The sequence below is a fragment of the Lolium rigidum genome, chromosome 6 (assembly GCF_022539505.1).
Source record: "Lolium rigidum isolate FL_2022 chromosome 6, APGP_CSIRO_Lrig_0.1, whole genome shotgun sequence".
Lineage (NCBI taxonomy): Eukaryota > Viridiplantae > Streptophyta > Magnoliopsida > Poales > Poaceae > Lolium > Lolium rigidum.
This window is the reverse complement of record NC_061513.1, coordinates 124836069-124852893: the sequence shown is the minus strand read 5'-3', so window position 1 is coordinate 124852893 and position 16825 is coordinate 124836069. Positions and strand designations below refer to the sequence as shown.

Here is a 16825-nt window from a genome sequence, read left to right as displayed (position 1 = left end):
CATTTCTTATTTTTGTGTAGCCTAAAGTACACTGAGATTTCACATATTTGTAGATTCCATCATTGGCTACATCTAGGATTATTTTTCAGAATTTTTTGAAATTTAAAAATATGATTTCCGATTTTATTAAAATAAAGAGCTAGATGTAGCTTGGCCTTCATTTGTCCACTCTCATCGTTGCGATAAGGCCAAAGGAATAGCGAGAAGAAAGGTATGGGTTTTTCAGAGATGCAAAGGTTTATTTTCCCGGGAAGAAAAGGATTGATGCGATCCTCTGCATAAACAGCTCAGGTCCATGGAAAGTCCTCGCAGTTTTCAGCTTCCAAGACATTTTGGCTATCGTCAGTTTAATTTACACCGCGTACATTGAACAGCAACATGAGTGTCACTGCACAACCAGATTGCTAGCAGTACGCGCCTTTCTTCTGAATCCATCAGAATCCTGATGAAGTGACGAGACTACTCGCCGGTGGCAAGCGCCGCGGCAACATGGTCATCCTGAGAACGTCGAGCCACCGTGCAGGCCAGCGTGCGCGGTGGTCGAGCCAAGGTCGCGGCTGTTGGCATATGCAGCAGCGGGACCTAGAGCTCATCGTGGGGCTCCCCGCGCTGGCGGCGCTGCAGGTACGTCATGGCGAGGCTTGCGTGCATCGCCGCGCCGTACGGGAGCGCGCCTTCGTCGACGAGGAAGTGCGGCGAGTGCGCGTCGTGCACCGACCCGGCCGCCTCGTTCCGTATCCCGACGAAGTAGAAGTAGGAGCCTGGCACGGCCTCGGAGAAGGCGGCGAAGTCCTCGCTCCCCATGCACGGCTCCATGGTGCCCCGGACGCCGTCAGCGCCGACCGTCTCAGCGGCGACGGCCTCGAAGTGCGCGTGCAGCGCGGCGCTGTTGATGGTCGGGGGCAGGAGCGGGCGCCCGCCGGCGTGGAAGTCCACCGCCGCCGCGCACCGGTGCACCGCCGACTGGGCCACGATCACCTCCTCGATGCGCTGCTTCAGCCGCATGAACCCTTCGTTCGAGAAGCACCGGAACGTGCCGCCGATCGTGACGGAGTCCGGGATCACGTTGAACGCGTCGCCTCCTCGGAACCTCGTCACCGTCACCACCTGGGCGTCCAGGGGATCGGCCTCCCGGGAGACCAGGCTCTGGAGGGCGAGGACGACGCTGGAGGCGGTCACCACGGGGTCCACGCTGCTGTGGGGGATTGCAGCGTGGCCTCCCTTGCCGGTGATCACCGCCTCGAAGAACCCGCAGCCGGCAAGCAGCGGGCCGGCTCTAGATCCAACCACGCCGGTGGGGAGCATCACAGTGACGTGGAACCCGAATATGGCCTCGACCTTGTCCACCGCGCCGGCCTCCACCATCTTCTTGGCCCCGGTGCCGACCTCCTCGCCCGGTTGGAACAGAAGAACCACGGTTCCCTGGAAGAAATGCAGAGCTAACTCGTTAACCGTTTGAACAGATCACAGGAGATTTTTTTATAAAGTAAATATATAAATAGCTTAAGAGATTTTTTGGAACATGGGAGCATATGCTCCCTTTAGTTTAAAATGCATCTTACACATATTTTGAATTTCAAAAAAATTGAAACGAAAAATTCGCACGTACATCTTCACGTGCTACACGCTTACAAAGTTGTTTCATAAAAATTGACTTGCCATGTGACGTGTGTAAAAAAGACAAAACTCAGTGCTAAAAATAATGCTTTTTACAAGATAAAATTTCTCTTTTTTGCATAGTCCACAAAAAATGTTGGTTTTTCTTGAAACTTGACGAACACACATATATTATGAAGATGTACATGTAGATTTTTTTGTCAAAATTTTTTGACACTTCGAAATAATTTCTTTTGGTAGAGGGAGCATATGCACCCCGGAGCCGAATTGAATTTCTAACTTAAAAACAAGAAAAAGAACTGCAATAAAAAAGTCTCGCTAAATTAATCTATTCATTAAAATAGCAGTAGTAACACCACCAATTATAAACTAGAAATCCACCTCCTCCAAAACGACGTATTCAAGAAAAGAAAAAACAGTACACAAGCGTCTTCGTCGCCCGATCAAAGATCTTAGGTCTTCACCCTAGAGATAGTCCATGCTCACAAAACAATGTCTTCAACAAGGTCATTGTTAGGCACAACCAATTATGATAAAAAATTATATTTTCGTTCTCAGAGGTAAGATCTTGGACTTCTCCTATGTTGATGCCCCCACTTGCGATGCCGTTGCTCCAAGTTAGAAATCACCAAGCCAATTACTCGTCGCCACAAAGACTAGCTAGAACCATCATAGCTAGCCCTCAAATCCCGACCTCAGTGACATTCCACGCCAGCTGACTTCACCATGGAACGAGAAAGCATGCTCATGATGGTCACAACCAGAGGTTCGCAACGCTCCCTCTGAAACAAAACGGCCAAGAAAAAATATGGGCACGCATGACGGAATCCCATCCGATCGAGCAATCTCTAGGCCTGAATCGTCCAATAGAGTTTGTCGGCCGAGCTTTCCGGGACACGACAGTTCATCCAGATCCAACACACACCCATCTGTTTTTACTCTTCCAATTTTAAATACAAGGCAACTATATCAAATATAGTACAATTTGATGTTATACAAGGCCACCATATCTTTCCGAGAGAAGAATTGGTTAGACTTCTACCTTGTAGAATGATGTAATTGCATGTAACCACAAAGATAGAAGAATCATATCCATGAATGCTTAGTGGTGTTGTGAGTGAAATATGAAATATCAGAGCCAACAAAAACAATTGTGAATACTTTTTTGTCACGTGTAATGCCTTGTGTTTTCTTGTGGATTAGATGATCTACCCTAAGATGAGAAACCAAATCAGAACCCCCAGATTTAATCTCAAAACAAAACAGATCTCATCCAAAAATTCAAATGGTGTACCAAAAACCCTTTTATCTCTATTCTCCAAAAACCCTACTCTCTGGGTTTAGCAAATATTTTCAGAAACACTGATTCAGTAAACTTGGGAAAATTGATGCACACCATGTTAAGTTAGCCTAAAACATGAAAGATTTTTCATACTATTAATCATTCAATTTATTAGTTGGCTTTGTTTTCTTGGTATCTTAAAATTGAGAAAGTGAACTTGTATACAGAATCAGAGGGAGTAATAAAAAAGGGTCCATATGAAATGAGAAACATGTCTCAGAGCTAATAAAATTTCGACGAGTACTACGGGTGAGCAAGCAACAAGGCATGGACCATTTGCAAATCTGATATCTTTGTTTGATTCCAAACTAGGACAACATGTTGTCTTTTAATTGGAAAATGACAAGTCATGGTATTCTTCTTCTGAAATCAGTATAGTCTATTGGATGCGATGTTTTGACTCACCGGACTAGATCAGTGGCGGAGCCAGCGCCGGCCAGCCTTACCGGGCTCCCATGGTGCATCTTCATGAAGCTTTCGTAAATAACGTTGTTTAGGTAGAGGTTTAGTTAGGAAAAATCGACTAAGCTTGGCTGCCCTCACATCTTGCCCAAGCTCTGCCACTCGACCAGATGTTCCCATTGCGGATAACCCATTTGAAAATGCTTTAAAAAAGATTTAATTCTTCAGAAATACACTTTTTACGTGTCCTTAAACCTTTTGTGAAAAATTATATGTATTGTCGTAAGAAAAAAGTGTCTCGTGAAAAGTCATTTTGTACAATCGAAAATTATCTTTTTCACAGGTCACAAAAACTGTCTTTTTTCCATAAAACATTATATGTGCGCGCCTATAATTTGTAGATATACATCCGACATTTTGTTTCAGTTTCTTTCGACATTTTAAAATGTGTTATTATTTCGCAATAAGGGCATCTAGTCTGATGAGATCCATTCCGCCTGTTTGTCAAAGAAAGGAGATTAGCAACTGAGCATCAAACCAATGCCTGGTTCTAGGATTCAAATCCCTCTGAACATAAAGACACCTCGATCGAGCTTTGTCCTGCAAAAACACAATAACATGGCGCCATCCATGTACCTCGTAACGCTCTGCTCTCTTTTCTTTTAAGACTTCTTCCCGCTAGCTAGGTCTTGACTTGTTGGTTCGATCTTCGATGCATAGTCTACTTGACGAAGAATAGTTGAAAATAATCAGTACCAATGTAACCATTGAAGACATCCTGAAGTCCACTGTCTCACCAGAACCAGAAGGGTCGAATCCGCACGAATCGATGCCAAATTAAGGTTGCCTTAAAACGTCGACCGCTGACTGAAGAGTGAAGACCAAATAACACTGCAACATATCCACTTGGCCTAGATAACAGCGTCCGAGGTTGGCGATAAAAAACAACAAAGCTCCTTGGTATCCTTGGGCTTTCATCGATCCACAGGCTCGACGCCATTGATAAACACTAGACCCTTTGGGACGCCGGAAAGGTTGGCAGGGGCGCCTGATCATCGAAAATCCTAGTACATGGCACGCAGGCCGTACGCTTGTACAGTACCATATACGGAGTATATGCTACTCCCATGGATGAGCTCCATCAGAATTTGAAATCACCAGTGTAGTGCCACACGAGGAATGGTCCATGATAAACGACTACTAAATCATTCCCTCCATTACCATAGCACAGAATGAAGAGGGCTTCGGTGCTCGCACAAGTGGCGCTACGTGGATAGGACAAAAGCAGATCTTGACACTAAATATCTAGATCACCTTTTGTTCGAAAGAAACAAGACTAGTCGTGAAATGGAAATAACGAGGGGTCTGGAACCAATACCTTGGCTGATCTTTGCTTCAGCCTGGAACAGAAATATCTGGGGAATCTGCGGAGAAAAGGACGGCGCAACTAACACGCACTGCTTCTAAATGGCATAAAACAAAATTCGGTTGCGTGGCCATAGTAAACGCGAGTCGATCGATGACTAAATTCGAATCAGGCAACATGTAGCTAGAAAATCAAGCAAGCTGCTTCGATCAAGGTGACGCGCGAACAGTGCAGTCGTTCATAAGAAGTCAAAATCTCTGATCATCATGGAATGTGCGTGGACGGCGAGGGGAGAGAGAGAGAGTCATGGTACTTAACCTGCAGCTCGTGGCGGCGCTCATGGAGGATCCTGGCGGCGCCGAGCAGCATGGCGGTGTGCGCGTCGTGGCCGCAGGCGTGCATCTTCCCGGCCACCTTGCTCCGGTGCTCCCACTCCACTTCCTCCTGCAGAAACGGAACATATTCAGTTGGAGAATGCGGGTTCAGATCACCTGTGGAGTGCCACTTGACATGGCACTGCCAGTTGATATGTTAATCTGCCGAGAGATGCGTAGATAGGAGGACATTAGGGCCTCTTTCGTGTTTAGTGCATTGAACTTTGCCGACACTGACGGCACTGCTTGCGTTTTCTGAAACGTGTGTCAAAATTTCCTACAGCACGGGTTACTTTCTGAATCTCGTATGGCTGCAGTGAAGTGTACACCATAGAAGACACTCGGTGACACTGCCTTGCATACTTGGTTTTAGTCGCCGGAATTTATCCTCTTCTAACAGAACCATGAGCTTCTTTTTGTACTGTTGCTCTGTGAACCGTAAGCCCAATCATCACCTCCGGAACACGTAGCCAGGAGCAAGAAAGCATGGAAAGAGCATGGGCAAGCATAATCAAGCAGCCCTTGGTAGGGCACCGCGCGGCACGCACGCACCTGCAGCGGGAGCGCGTCCATGTCGGCGCGCAGCGCGACGAACGGGGGGCCCCCGGTGCCCACGGCCGCGACGACGCCGGTGCCGGCGACGGGGTGCTCGTAGCGCACGCCCATGGCGTCGAGCTCCCGCCTCACCAGCGCGCTCGTCTCGTGCTCCTCGAAGGCCAGCTCGGGGCGCTCGTGGATGGCCCTCCTGACGCCGGCCATCCACGCGGCGAACTCCGGCCGCTTCGCCCGCAGGAGCACGTCGGCGGAGGCGCCGCCGCCCGCCGCCTCCGAGGCGCGGCACCAGCACAGCGCGAGCAGGACGGACAGCAGCGCGGCGCGAGCGGGGAGGGCCATCGGTCGGCGGCGCGTGGCGGTTGTTGCACCTTCCACCTCGCGCGCGAGGCGGGCGTAGGCTCGGCGCGGCGCGGCGATCGAAGCGGAAGCCCGGGGTGTGGTGGGTGGGCCGTGGGCTTGCACGCGGCGAGCGGCGTGTGGCGCGCATATATACTCGTGCACGACCACGACGTATCGTTCTTGTATGGCCCTGTTACTTCTGCGGCGGCTTCTGCCGTGGAGCGGGCGGTAGCTAGCTAGCGTAGCCAGCGCTGTGCGTTGCGCACGCGGCAAACGTGCCTGAGGCACGAATGGGATGGCAACGGGTATCCATTACGTGCCTATCCGGTGGAGTATTATGAACGCGCCGAGGTGCCGACGGCCAGATCTTGTGCCGACGGCAAAATATCGGGGCCGTCGGCACAGGACCCGTTCCGGTCAGGCCAGCAGGTCAGCACAGGAAAACCGTCGGCACATGAAGGTCTGTGCCGACGGCAACCATCGGCACAGTTTCGGCCGTCGGCACAGCCTCTCCGCCGTAACGGCGAGGTAACAGCGTCAGGTCTGTGCCGACGGCAAAGCTATTTTCCATTTTACTACATTAATCTTCGAAAATTATAACTAAATCATTATAATTTAGAAAAATACAAATAATATATCAAAATTTTCAAAAAAATAAGATCTATCTTGGAAAAATATCAAACATGGAATATTTCAAATATCTCAAAAAATCTTCAAAAAATGTGCTATCATGTTTGATGTTTTATGGCTTTCACACAGAACAACCAATGTTATGGCTAGAATCGTCGCATAGTTTGTGATAATATGCCCATATTGTGCACACATATGCATCTTGGGATATCTTACGTTGTTGCATGAGGAAGTTTTCCATTTCATCGCACGAAAAAACCATTTTCTATTTTTGAGGTGTCGAAAACGGGGTGTTTTGTGAAGTAACCATCAAATTAAAATTTCACATTGGTACCAACACATTTTTCAGAAATACTAGACCACATAAGGTAGACAATTTCTTAACCAGTGTATCTGGAACCTTTCCATCCACCCCTCATGAAAAAGACAAATTCCTGCCGAATCGGTAGGAGGCCGACCAGATTAGAACTACAGATACATGATATAATGCTCAGGATTTTTTGTAAAAATCATTTTTAGGTTCACAACATGCTATTTCATTAGAGATCTAGTGCAAGTTTGGCGAGCCTCAGCCCCGGGCAAAGGATCTTCTTGCCTGCCGTTTTGAATATAGTTTGAAACGGGCATATAAAATTTGAAAACGATCCAAACAATGTGAAACCTTCGCGTGGTGTCATATTATGTGTCATATTTGCAAGGAAAAATATTAAAGTTGAAAATTTTCAAACATCACAAAAAATCCTTCACAAAGTGAGCTATCATGTTCGAGGTTTCATGACATTTAGGTCAAACAACCAATGTTATGGCTAGAATCGTCGCATAGTTTGTGATAATTTTCTCATATTGTGCACACATGTGCATCTTGGGATGTCTTACGATGTTGCAGGAGAAAGTTTTCCATTTCATCGTACGAAAAAATCATTTTCCATTTTTGAGGTGTCGAAAACGGGGTGTTTTGTGAAGCAACCACCAAATTAAAGTTTCACATTGGTACCAACACATTTTTCAAAAATACTAGACCACATAATATGGACAATTTCTTAACCGGTGTATATGGAACCTTTCCGTCCACCCCTCATGAAAATGACAAATTCCTGCCGAATTGGTAGGAGGCCGACCAGATTTGAACTACAGGTACATGATATAATGCTTAGGATTTTTTGTAAAAATCATTTTTAGGTTCAAAACATGCTATTTCATTAGAGATCTAGTGCAAGCTTGGCGAGCCTCTGCCCCGAGCAAAGGATCTTTTTACCCGCTGTTTTGAATATAGTTTGAAACGGGCATAAAAAATTCGAATACAATCCAAACAATGTGAAACCTTCGCGTGGTGCCATATTATGTGTCATAGTTACAAGCAAAAATATTAAAGTTGGAAAATTGTGAACATCACAAAAATTCCTTCACAAAATGAGCTATCATGTTCGAGGTTTCATGACATTTAGGTCAAACGATCAATATTATGGACAGAATCGTGGCATAGTCTGTGATAATGTGCCCATATTGTGAACACATGTGCATATTGGGATGTCTTACGATATTGCAGGAGGAAGTTTTACATTTCATCACACGAAAAAAACCATTTTCCATTTTTGAGGTGCCGAAAATTGTTTTATGAAGCAAGCACCAAATTAAAGATTCACATTGGTACCAATACATTTTTCAAAAATACTAGACAAACTAAGATGGAAATTTTCTCAACCGGTGTATCTGGAACTTTTCCGTCCTTCCCTCATGAAAAAGACAAATTTGTGTCGAATCGGTAGGAGGCCGGCCAGATTTAAACTACTGGTACATGATCTAATGCTCATGAATTTTTGGAAAAATTATTTTTAGATTCAAAATATGATATAGATGTCATATTTGGATTCCTCTCATTTTTCTAATCGATTTAGACATATTATTTGTCAAATTTTGATTTACAGATTTAAAGATATTAATTATTCCATATTATATAAAAAATAAAAAAATAAATCATTTTATTGTCCATTTGAATTCAATATTAATATACTTATTATTGAAGTTTATGTTGGTAATTGTTTGGAATTCAAAAATTAATGATATGCAACATCAAGTAATAAGGGTTAATAGTATTGATATGGTATTATTGTCAATAAGGTGTCATTTCTTTCCTGGAATCTAGTCTAAATGGAACCGAGAAGTCAAGCGTGCTAGGAGTGGAGTAGTGTGAGGATGGATGACTGACAGGGAAGTCTGACCATTAGTGAAATTTGACCTAATATTAAGTGTAGTTAGAATTAAAATGGTGCATGTGAGAGATTAAAAAAATTAGGATAAAAAAATTGAAAAAAAATGAATTTTTTTTGAAATTTTTTGAGCCAGAATTACCAAACGGAGTTATTTCTATGCCGACGGCAAAGCCGTCGGCACAGGATGCTGTGCCGACGGCCAGCCTGTACCGATGGTAACTTTGCATGTGCCGAGGCGTTATTATGCCGACGGCAAGGTGCCAACGGCTGCTGTCGGCACAAGGCTGTGCCGAAGGCAAGGTAAGCTGTGCCGACGGCCGCCGGCCGTCGGCACCTTGACTGGTTCCGTAGTGTATTGTTAAGAAGATGGGTTAAAAAGGCAGTCATGAAAATGAGGTGAAGAGATCATAACAAAGGGTGTAATCCTAGCAAGCATACCAGCAATCGTGAGACTGAAAAATGGTCAGGAAGAAGTTTTTTTTCGAGAAAAGGAAATGTCCCAGTTTTATTAGAAATTGAGAGTCACTGACATCATTACATGGTTCAAGGAACTAACTCAAAAAGATACCAGAACAAATCTGTTATCTATCCAACTCGACACTAAAGAAAGACCAAAAGAAAGCACACTATCCGAGCAACAACAAAAAATAGCTACTTGAACCAAATTACTTTTCATCTTACAAGCCACTATAGAGAAATTTAGCTAAGATAGGATGGTGATTTGCGAATCGTCGTTAGGAAGTATTTGCAAAACCTAACTAGATGGTAATCCTCCTCGGAGGAGGATTCCATCCATGATTCTGCCCAACGACACCATGCGTCATATTCCTAGCTAGCCGCATCCAGCTTTTCTGCAAATTTGCCCATGTATTGATGAAATGATTAGGAAGAAGATTAAGTTAGAATACTACATATGTTTCACTTGTGAAATTTAGAATGGGTACATGGGTATGGGTTACGGGTTTTAGGATCTTAGAGTGGGCAGGGGTACATCCTAGAACCCATACCCATGCCCATTCTAAAATTTTCATTTATCACTTCTGCTCCGGTGCTCCTTCCCTGGAAAAATTCTGGGCGTGTCAAACACAATAATGGTGGATATCTTCCCCTACCTTTTCGTAAGCGGGGGCACGATCGTAATTTCAGTGTAGGTCCACTGTCCGTATAGCCTGTATGGCCCGCGTTGTGTTGTACTCGTTTTTGTACGTATCTACGATCATGTGTGTATGCCAAAATAGAAAAGTCCTATAAAGATCTTACTCACATGACCGCTTTTTTTTACGCAGCATACACATACCGTATCAATACAGACGGGTATACATGGGGTGGATATGAATTTTGGCAGACCCAACACAAGAAAAAAACTAACTATGAGCCTTCAACTTTGTTTAGGGGGGAGCACTGGAGCAGCCCTCCCGCGGTACATTTTTTGTTTACATGGTCACATTCCCATGTGTTGTAGTTTGTGGAGAAGTGTTAATGTTCATAATCACATATTGATGTCTATAATGCTCTTTTATTTATAAAATATGGTTACTTGTTATTTATGACTATTTTTTCAATTTAATGTGTTGTATTTTTTACCCGCGGGTATCTATTACCCTGTGGAGTGAAGTATATATGATGGAGGAGTGTGAGTATGATGGAGGAGTGTGATGTGTGAGGTGGCTCCAACCATACCCATGCCATGCGGTGACCGTCCCTAACCTGAGGGCCATGATCTGGCGCCGCACCGCAGCCAAACCAAAACCGGTGCGATGGAAGCCAGCCGTGGATAACGACAGTGGGTACACTGGGTAGAGTCGTTGGGAGGCTCGATCGGTCGGGAGCTCGACGAAATCCGAGACATACATACACGAGTCCGCCGTGCACTGTACTACCGACATGCTAGGTCGACCCGTCGTGGTCCTTGCGGGGCTCCGACGCTCCGTGCCGTTTTGGTACGACTTCGTCCTAGGGCAAACCAAAATTAGCAAGAGCTTAACAAATCTATCCCGTGGTCGCTTCTCTCTAGCACACCAGTATAATATAGTCCAGTTCTCCCGTCTAGAACAATAGCCCCGTTCAAATCTAGATATGCTCGCGCTAAATCTGCATGTGCTCTAGTGACCAGCGTGCTGTTCGCGCGGCCAAGTTTTTCTATGAAAAGGTGGCCAAGTTGGCGACGGTAAAGCTTGACGAACAATCATGAAATGGCGATCCGTCGCAATCTTCATGGTAATGATATGACTTACGGGTAAACTTCGTCGGTACCGAGGGCATTTTCAGTGGTCCGATCCATTTTGAATGCGAAAAATGTTTATTCATGTTTATTTGGATCGGACTGTGGACACGAAAATAACAATTCAGCTATGTTTGCCCGTTTGGGTCGGGGATAAGCCCTAACGGTCCAATGCATTTTTGGTCTGGCCTATCTATTAGATTATTTCTCAATATGTTTTCAACCAAAATTTTGCACATAGGCATAAAAAATAATATTGTAATAAAATTATGTTAAGTTCCATATTACATCCAAATAAACAAATAGATGATAAATTCCACATGCAATGTTTTTTATTACATCAATTTTAAAAAAAAATACATGCAATGTCTACTCCTCGTATTCCTCGTGCCCATGAGGGCATCTCCAACGGTGCGCCGCATTTTGGACGTCCAAATTATCCGCGAGCGTCCGTTTGCGTCGCCCAACGGACGCGAAAATGACCGTTTTTGTCCGCGCGTTCATTTGCATATGGAAGTGGCTCCAGCGGGACAGACACATTTTTTTCTATTTGTTTTTTTTCTCTTCTCCATTTAAACATAGTTCCAAACATTACATATTGGGAACATGGTTTTACATAAACTAATACATAATTTGGAACATGGTTTACACAAACTAGTACATAGTCTGAACCATGGTTGACTCAAATTAAAACATTGAGGAATGAGGAAAGCCAGTAGTGTTGGTTTCGTATGTTCGCTGCCAAGAAAGAATACTCTCGGACACGCTCAATCACCCAAACTAGAAAATCCAGCTAGCATTGATAACCATTTTTTCCACCAAGGTAGGACATACAGAAACCACCACTACTGGCTTCAATTGGCTCGTGGCCATATTCGCCGCAAAGAAAGAATACTCTAACAGTTTTAATTGTCGGTGTCCGAGCTGAATTCGCCGGTGTGGTAGTGTCTACGGCAGGCTGTGTCATCGAACACCTTGACGATCATCTCGCCGTCCCCCTCGTAGAGAAAGGTGAGCAAGCATCCAGGCTCGAGCGCGAGGTCGCGGGCAAACTTATCCCAACCCGTGTGCAGGTATATCTTGCCCTGCCCATCGAACAAGACCTCAACAGGCCACCGACAAAAGTTGAAGCTGGCCTCCCGTAGCTGCAACTGGGCCGGCTCGACGCCATCGACGAACTCGGCGAACTTATCCGGGAGCCGCTTGATGCCGAGTGGGTCATTGTCGATGCGGAGGAGGAACTCGAAGCAGCGCTCCTCCTGCGATGACGAGGGAGGCGCAGGCGACGACAACCGTGGGGCCGTAGCTGCTCCACCACTGCGGCCCCTGCCCCGGCCCCGGGGGCGCCCAAGCCCGCGGCCTCGACCGCCTCGCCGGCCACCAGGACCCGCCATGGACTTCCTCGCGGGCCAGACTGCGTCGCAGGAAGAGCTAAGCGGCCCTACGGTGGAGCTTGTGGAGGCTAGGGTTTGTGTGAATGAGTGGATGAGGAAGAAGAGCCCACGCCCTCTTTATATAGGCCGGAGGTAGGCGACGACCGCCGGACGCGTGGCATCGCTATTACTGCGTTGGCGGAGGTGGGCGGTGATGGTGTGTAACTCACACGTTCGTTGGGAACCCCAAGAGGAAGGTATGATGCGCACAGCAGCAAGTTTTCCCTCAGAAAGAAACCAAGGTTTATCGAACCAGGAGGAGCCAAGAAGCACGTTGAAGGTTGATGGCGGCGGGATGTAGTGCGGCGCAACACCAGGGATTCCGGCGCCAACGTGGAACCCGCACAACACAACCAAAGTACTTTGCCCCAACGAAACGAAGTGAGGTTGTCAATCTCACCGGCTTGTCTGTAACAAAGGATTAACCGTATTGTGTGGAAGATGATTGTTTGCGAGAAAATAGTAGAACAAGTATTGCAGTAGATTGTATTTCAAGAAAGAGAATTGGACCGGGGTCCACAGCTCACTAGAGGTGTCTCTCCCATAAGACGAACAACATGTTGGGTGAACAAATTACAGCTTGGGCAATTGACAAATAAAGAGGGCATGACCATGCACATACATATCATGATGAGTATAGTGAGATTTAATTGGGCATTACGACAAAGTACATAGACCGCCATCCAGCATGCATCTATGCCTAAAAAGTCCACCTTCAGGTTATCATCCGAACCCCTCCAAGTATTAAGTTGCTAACAACAGTACAATTGCATTAAGTATTGCGCGTAATGTAACTAGTGACTACATCCTTGAACATAGCACCAATGTTTTATCCCTAGTGGCAACAAGACATCCATAACCTTAGAGGTTCTTGTCACCCCTCCTGTATTCACGGAGACATGAACCCACTATCGAGCATAAATACTCCCTCTTGGAGTTACTAGCATCAACTTGGCCGAGCATCTACTAATAACGGAGAGCATGCAAGATCATAAACAACACATAGACATAGCTTTGATAATCAACATAACAAGTATTCTCTATTCATCGGATCCCAACAAACGCAACATATAGAATTACGTATAGATGATCTTGATCATGTTAGGCAGCTCACAAGATCCGACAATGATAGCACAATGGGGAGAAGACAACCATCTAGCTACCGCTATGGACCCATAGTCCAGGGGTAGACTACTCACACATCACACCGGAGGCGACCATGGCGGCGTAGAGTCCTCCGGGAGATGATTCCCCTCTCCGACAGGGTGCCGGAGGCGATCTCCCGGATCCCCCGAGATGGGATCGGCGTTGGCGGCGTCTCCGGAAGGTTTTCCGTATCGTGGCTCTCGGCATCGGGGGTTTCGTCACGGAGGCTTTAAGTAGGCGGAAGGGTAGGTCAAGAGGCGGCGCGAGGGGCCCGCACCATAGGGCCGCGCGGCCAGGGCGGGGCCGCGCCGCCCTAGGCTTCGGCTGCCTCGTGGCCCCTCTTCGTCTCGTCTTCGGACTTCCGGAAGCTTCGTGGCAAAATAGGCCCCCGGGCGTTGATTTCGTCCAATTCCGAGAATATTTCCTTACTAGGATTTCTGAAACCAAAAACAGCGTAAAACAAAGAATCGGCACTTCGGCATCTTGTTAATAGGTTAGTTCCGTAAAATGCACGAATATGACATAAAGTGTGCATAAAACATGTAGATAACATCAATAATGTGGCATGGAACATAAGAAATTATCGATACGTCGGAGACGTATCAGCATCCCCAAGCTTAGTTCTCGCTCGTCCCGAGCAGGTAAAACGATAACACGTATAATTTCCGGAGTGACATGCCATCATAATCTTGATCATACTATTTGTAAAGCATATGTAGTGAATGCAGCGATCAAAACAATGTATATGACATGAGTAAACAAGTGAATCATATAGCAAAGACTTTTCATGAATAGCACTTCAAGACAAGCATCAATTAAGTCTTGCATAAGAGTTAACTCATAAAGCAATAATTCAAAGTAAAGGCATTGAAGCAACACAAAAGAAGATTAAGTTTCAGCGGTTGCTTTCAACTTGTAACATGTATATCTCACGGATATTGTCAACATAGAGTAATATAATAAGTGCAATAAGCAAGTATGTAGGAATCAATGCACAGTTCACACAAGTGTTTGCTTCTTGAGGTGGAGAGAAATAGGTGAACCGACTCAACATTGAAAGTAAAAGAATTGTCCTCCATAGAGGAAAAGCATCGATTGCTATATTTGTGCTAGAGCTTTGATTTTGAAAACATGAAACAATTTTGTCAACGGTAGTAATAAAGCATATGTATCATGTAAATTATATCTTATAAGTTGCAAGCCTCATGCATAGTATACTAATAGTGCCCGCACCTTGTCCTAATTAGCTTGGACTACCGGATCATCACAATGCACATGTTTTTACCAAGTGTCACAAAGGGGTACCTCTATGCCGCCTCGTACAAAGGTCTAAGGAGAAAGCTCGCATTGGATTTCTCGCTATTGATTATTCTTCAACTTAGACATCCATACCGGGACAACATAGACAACAGATAATGGACTCCTCTTTTATGCATAAGCATGTAACAACAATTAATAATTTTCTCATTTGAGATTGAGGATATATGTCCAAAACTCGAAACTTCCACCATGGATCATGGCTTTAGTTAGCGGCCCAATGCTCTTCTCTAACAATATGCATGCTTAACCATAAGGTGGTAGATCTCTCTTACTTCGTACAAGACGAACATGCATAGCAACTCACATGAAATTCAACAAAGAATAGTTGATGGCGTCCCCAGTGAACATGGTTATCGCACAACAAGCAACTTAATAAGAGATAAAGTGCATAATTACATATTCAATACCACAATAGTTTTTAAGCTATTTGTCCCATGAGCTATATATTGCAAAGGTGAATGATGGAATTTTAAAGGTAGCACTCAAGCAATTTACTTTGGAATGGCGGAAAATACCATGTAGTAGGTAGGTATAGTGGACACAAATGGCATAGTGGTTGGCTCAAGTATTTTGGATGCATGAGAAGTATTCCCTCTCGATACAAGGTTTAGGCTAGCAAGGCTTATTTGAAACAAACACAAGGATGAACCGGTGCAGCAAAACTCACATAAAAGACATATTGAAAACATTATAAGACTCTACACCGTCTTCCTTGTTGTTCAAACTCAATACTAGAAATTATCTAGACCTTAGAGAAACCAAATATGCAAACCAAATTTTAGCATGCTCTATGTATTTCTTCATTAATGGGTGCAAAGCATATGATGCAAGAGCTTAATCATGAGCACAACAATTGCCAAGTATCACATTACCCAAGACATTAATAGCAATTACTACATGTATCATTTTCCAATTCCAACCATATAACAATTTAACGAAGGAGAAACTTCGCCATGAATACTATGAGTAGAAACCAAGGACATACTTGTCCATATGCTACAGAGGAGCGTGTCTATCTCCCATAAGGTGAATGCTAGGATCCATTTTATTCAAACAAAACAAAAAACAAAAACAAACCGACGCTCCAAGCAAAGCACATAAGATGTGATGGAATAAAAATATAGTTTCAGGGGAGGAACCTGATAATGTTGTCGATGAAGAAGGGGATGCCTTGGGCATCCCCAAGCTTAGACGCTTGAGTCTTCTTGATATATGCAGGTGTGAACCACCGGGGCATCCCCAAGCTTAGAGCTTTCACTCTCCTTGATCATGTTGCATCATACTCCTCTCTTGATCCTTGAAAACTTCCTCCACACCAAACTTAGAACAACTCATTAGAGGGTTAGTGCACAATAAAAATTAACATATTCAGAGGTGACACAATCATTCTTAACACTTCTGGACATTGCATAATGCTACTGGACATTAGTGGATCAAAGAAATTCATCCAACATAGCAAAAGAGGCAATGCGAAATAAAAGGCAGAATCTGTCAAAACAGAACAGTTCGTATTGACGAATTTTAAAATGGCACCAGACTTGCTCAAATGAAAATGCTCAAATTGAATGAAAGTTGCGTACATATCTGAGGATCATGCACGTAAATTGGCTTAATTTTCTGAGCTACCTACAGGGAGGTGGACCCAGATTCGTGACAGCAAAGAAATCTGGAACTGCGCAGTAATCCAAATCTAGTACTTACTTTTCTATCAACGGCTTAACTTGGCACAACAAAACACAAAACTAAGATAAGGAGAGGTTGCTACAGTAGTAAACAACTTCCAAGACACAAAATAAAAACAAAGTACTGTAGGTAAAAACATGGGTTGTCTCCCATAAGCGCTTTTCTTTAACGCCTTTCAGCCTAGGCG

General features: G+C 44.7%; 1 protein-coding gene across 1 annotated transcript; it reads right to left on the bottom strand.

Annotated features, from left to right (window-relative positions):
• Positions 1 to 214: 214 nt before the first annotated feature.
• Positions 215 to 13845, bottom strand: LOC124665329 (IAA-amino acid hydrolase ILR1-like 2). Its single transcript, XM_047202744.1, has 4 exons — positions 13823 to 13845; positions 5654 to 5975; positions 5046 to 5171; positions 215 to 1422 (listed from the first exon to the last, which is right to left on the bottom strand). Exons 1-4 carry the CDS (start codon positions 13840 to 13842, stop codon positions 583 to 585), a joined length of 1308 nt encoding a protein of 435 aa, XP_047058700.1. The 5' UTR covers positions 13843 to 13845; the 3' UTR covers positions 215 to 582.
• Positions 13846 to 16825: the final 2980 nt, after the last annotated feature.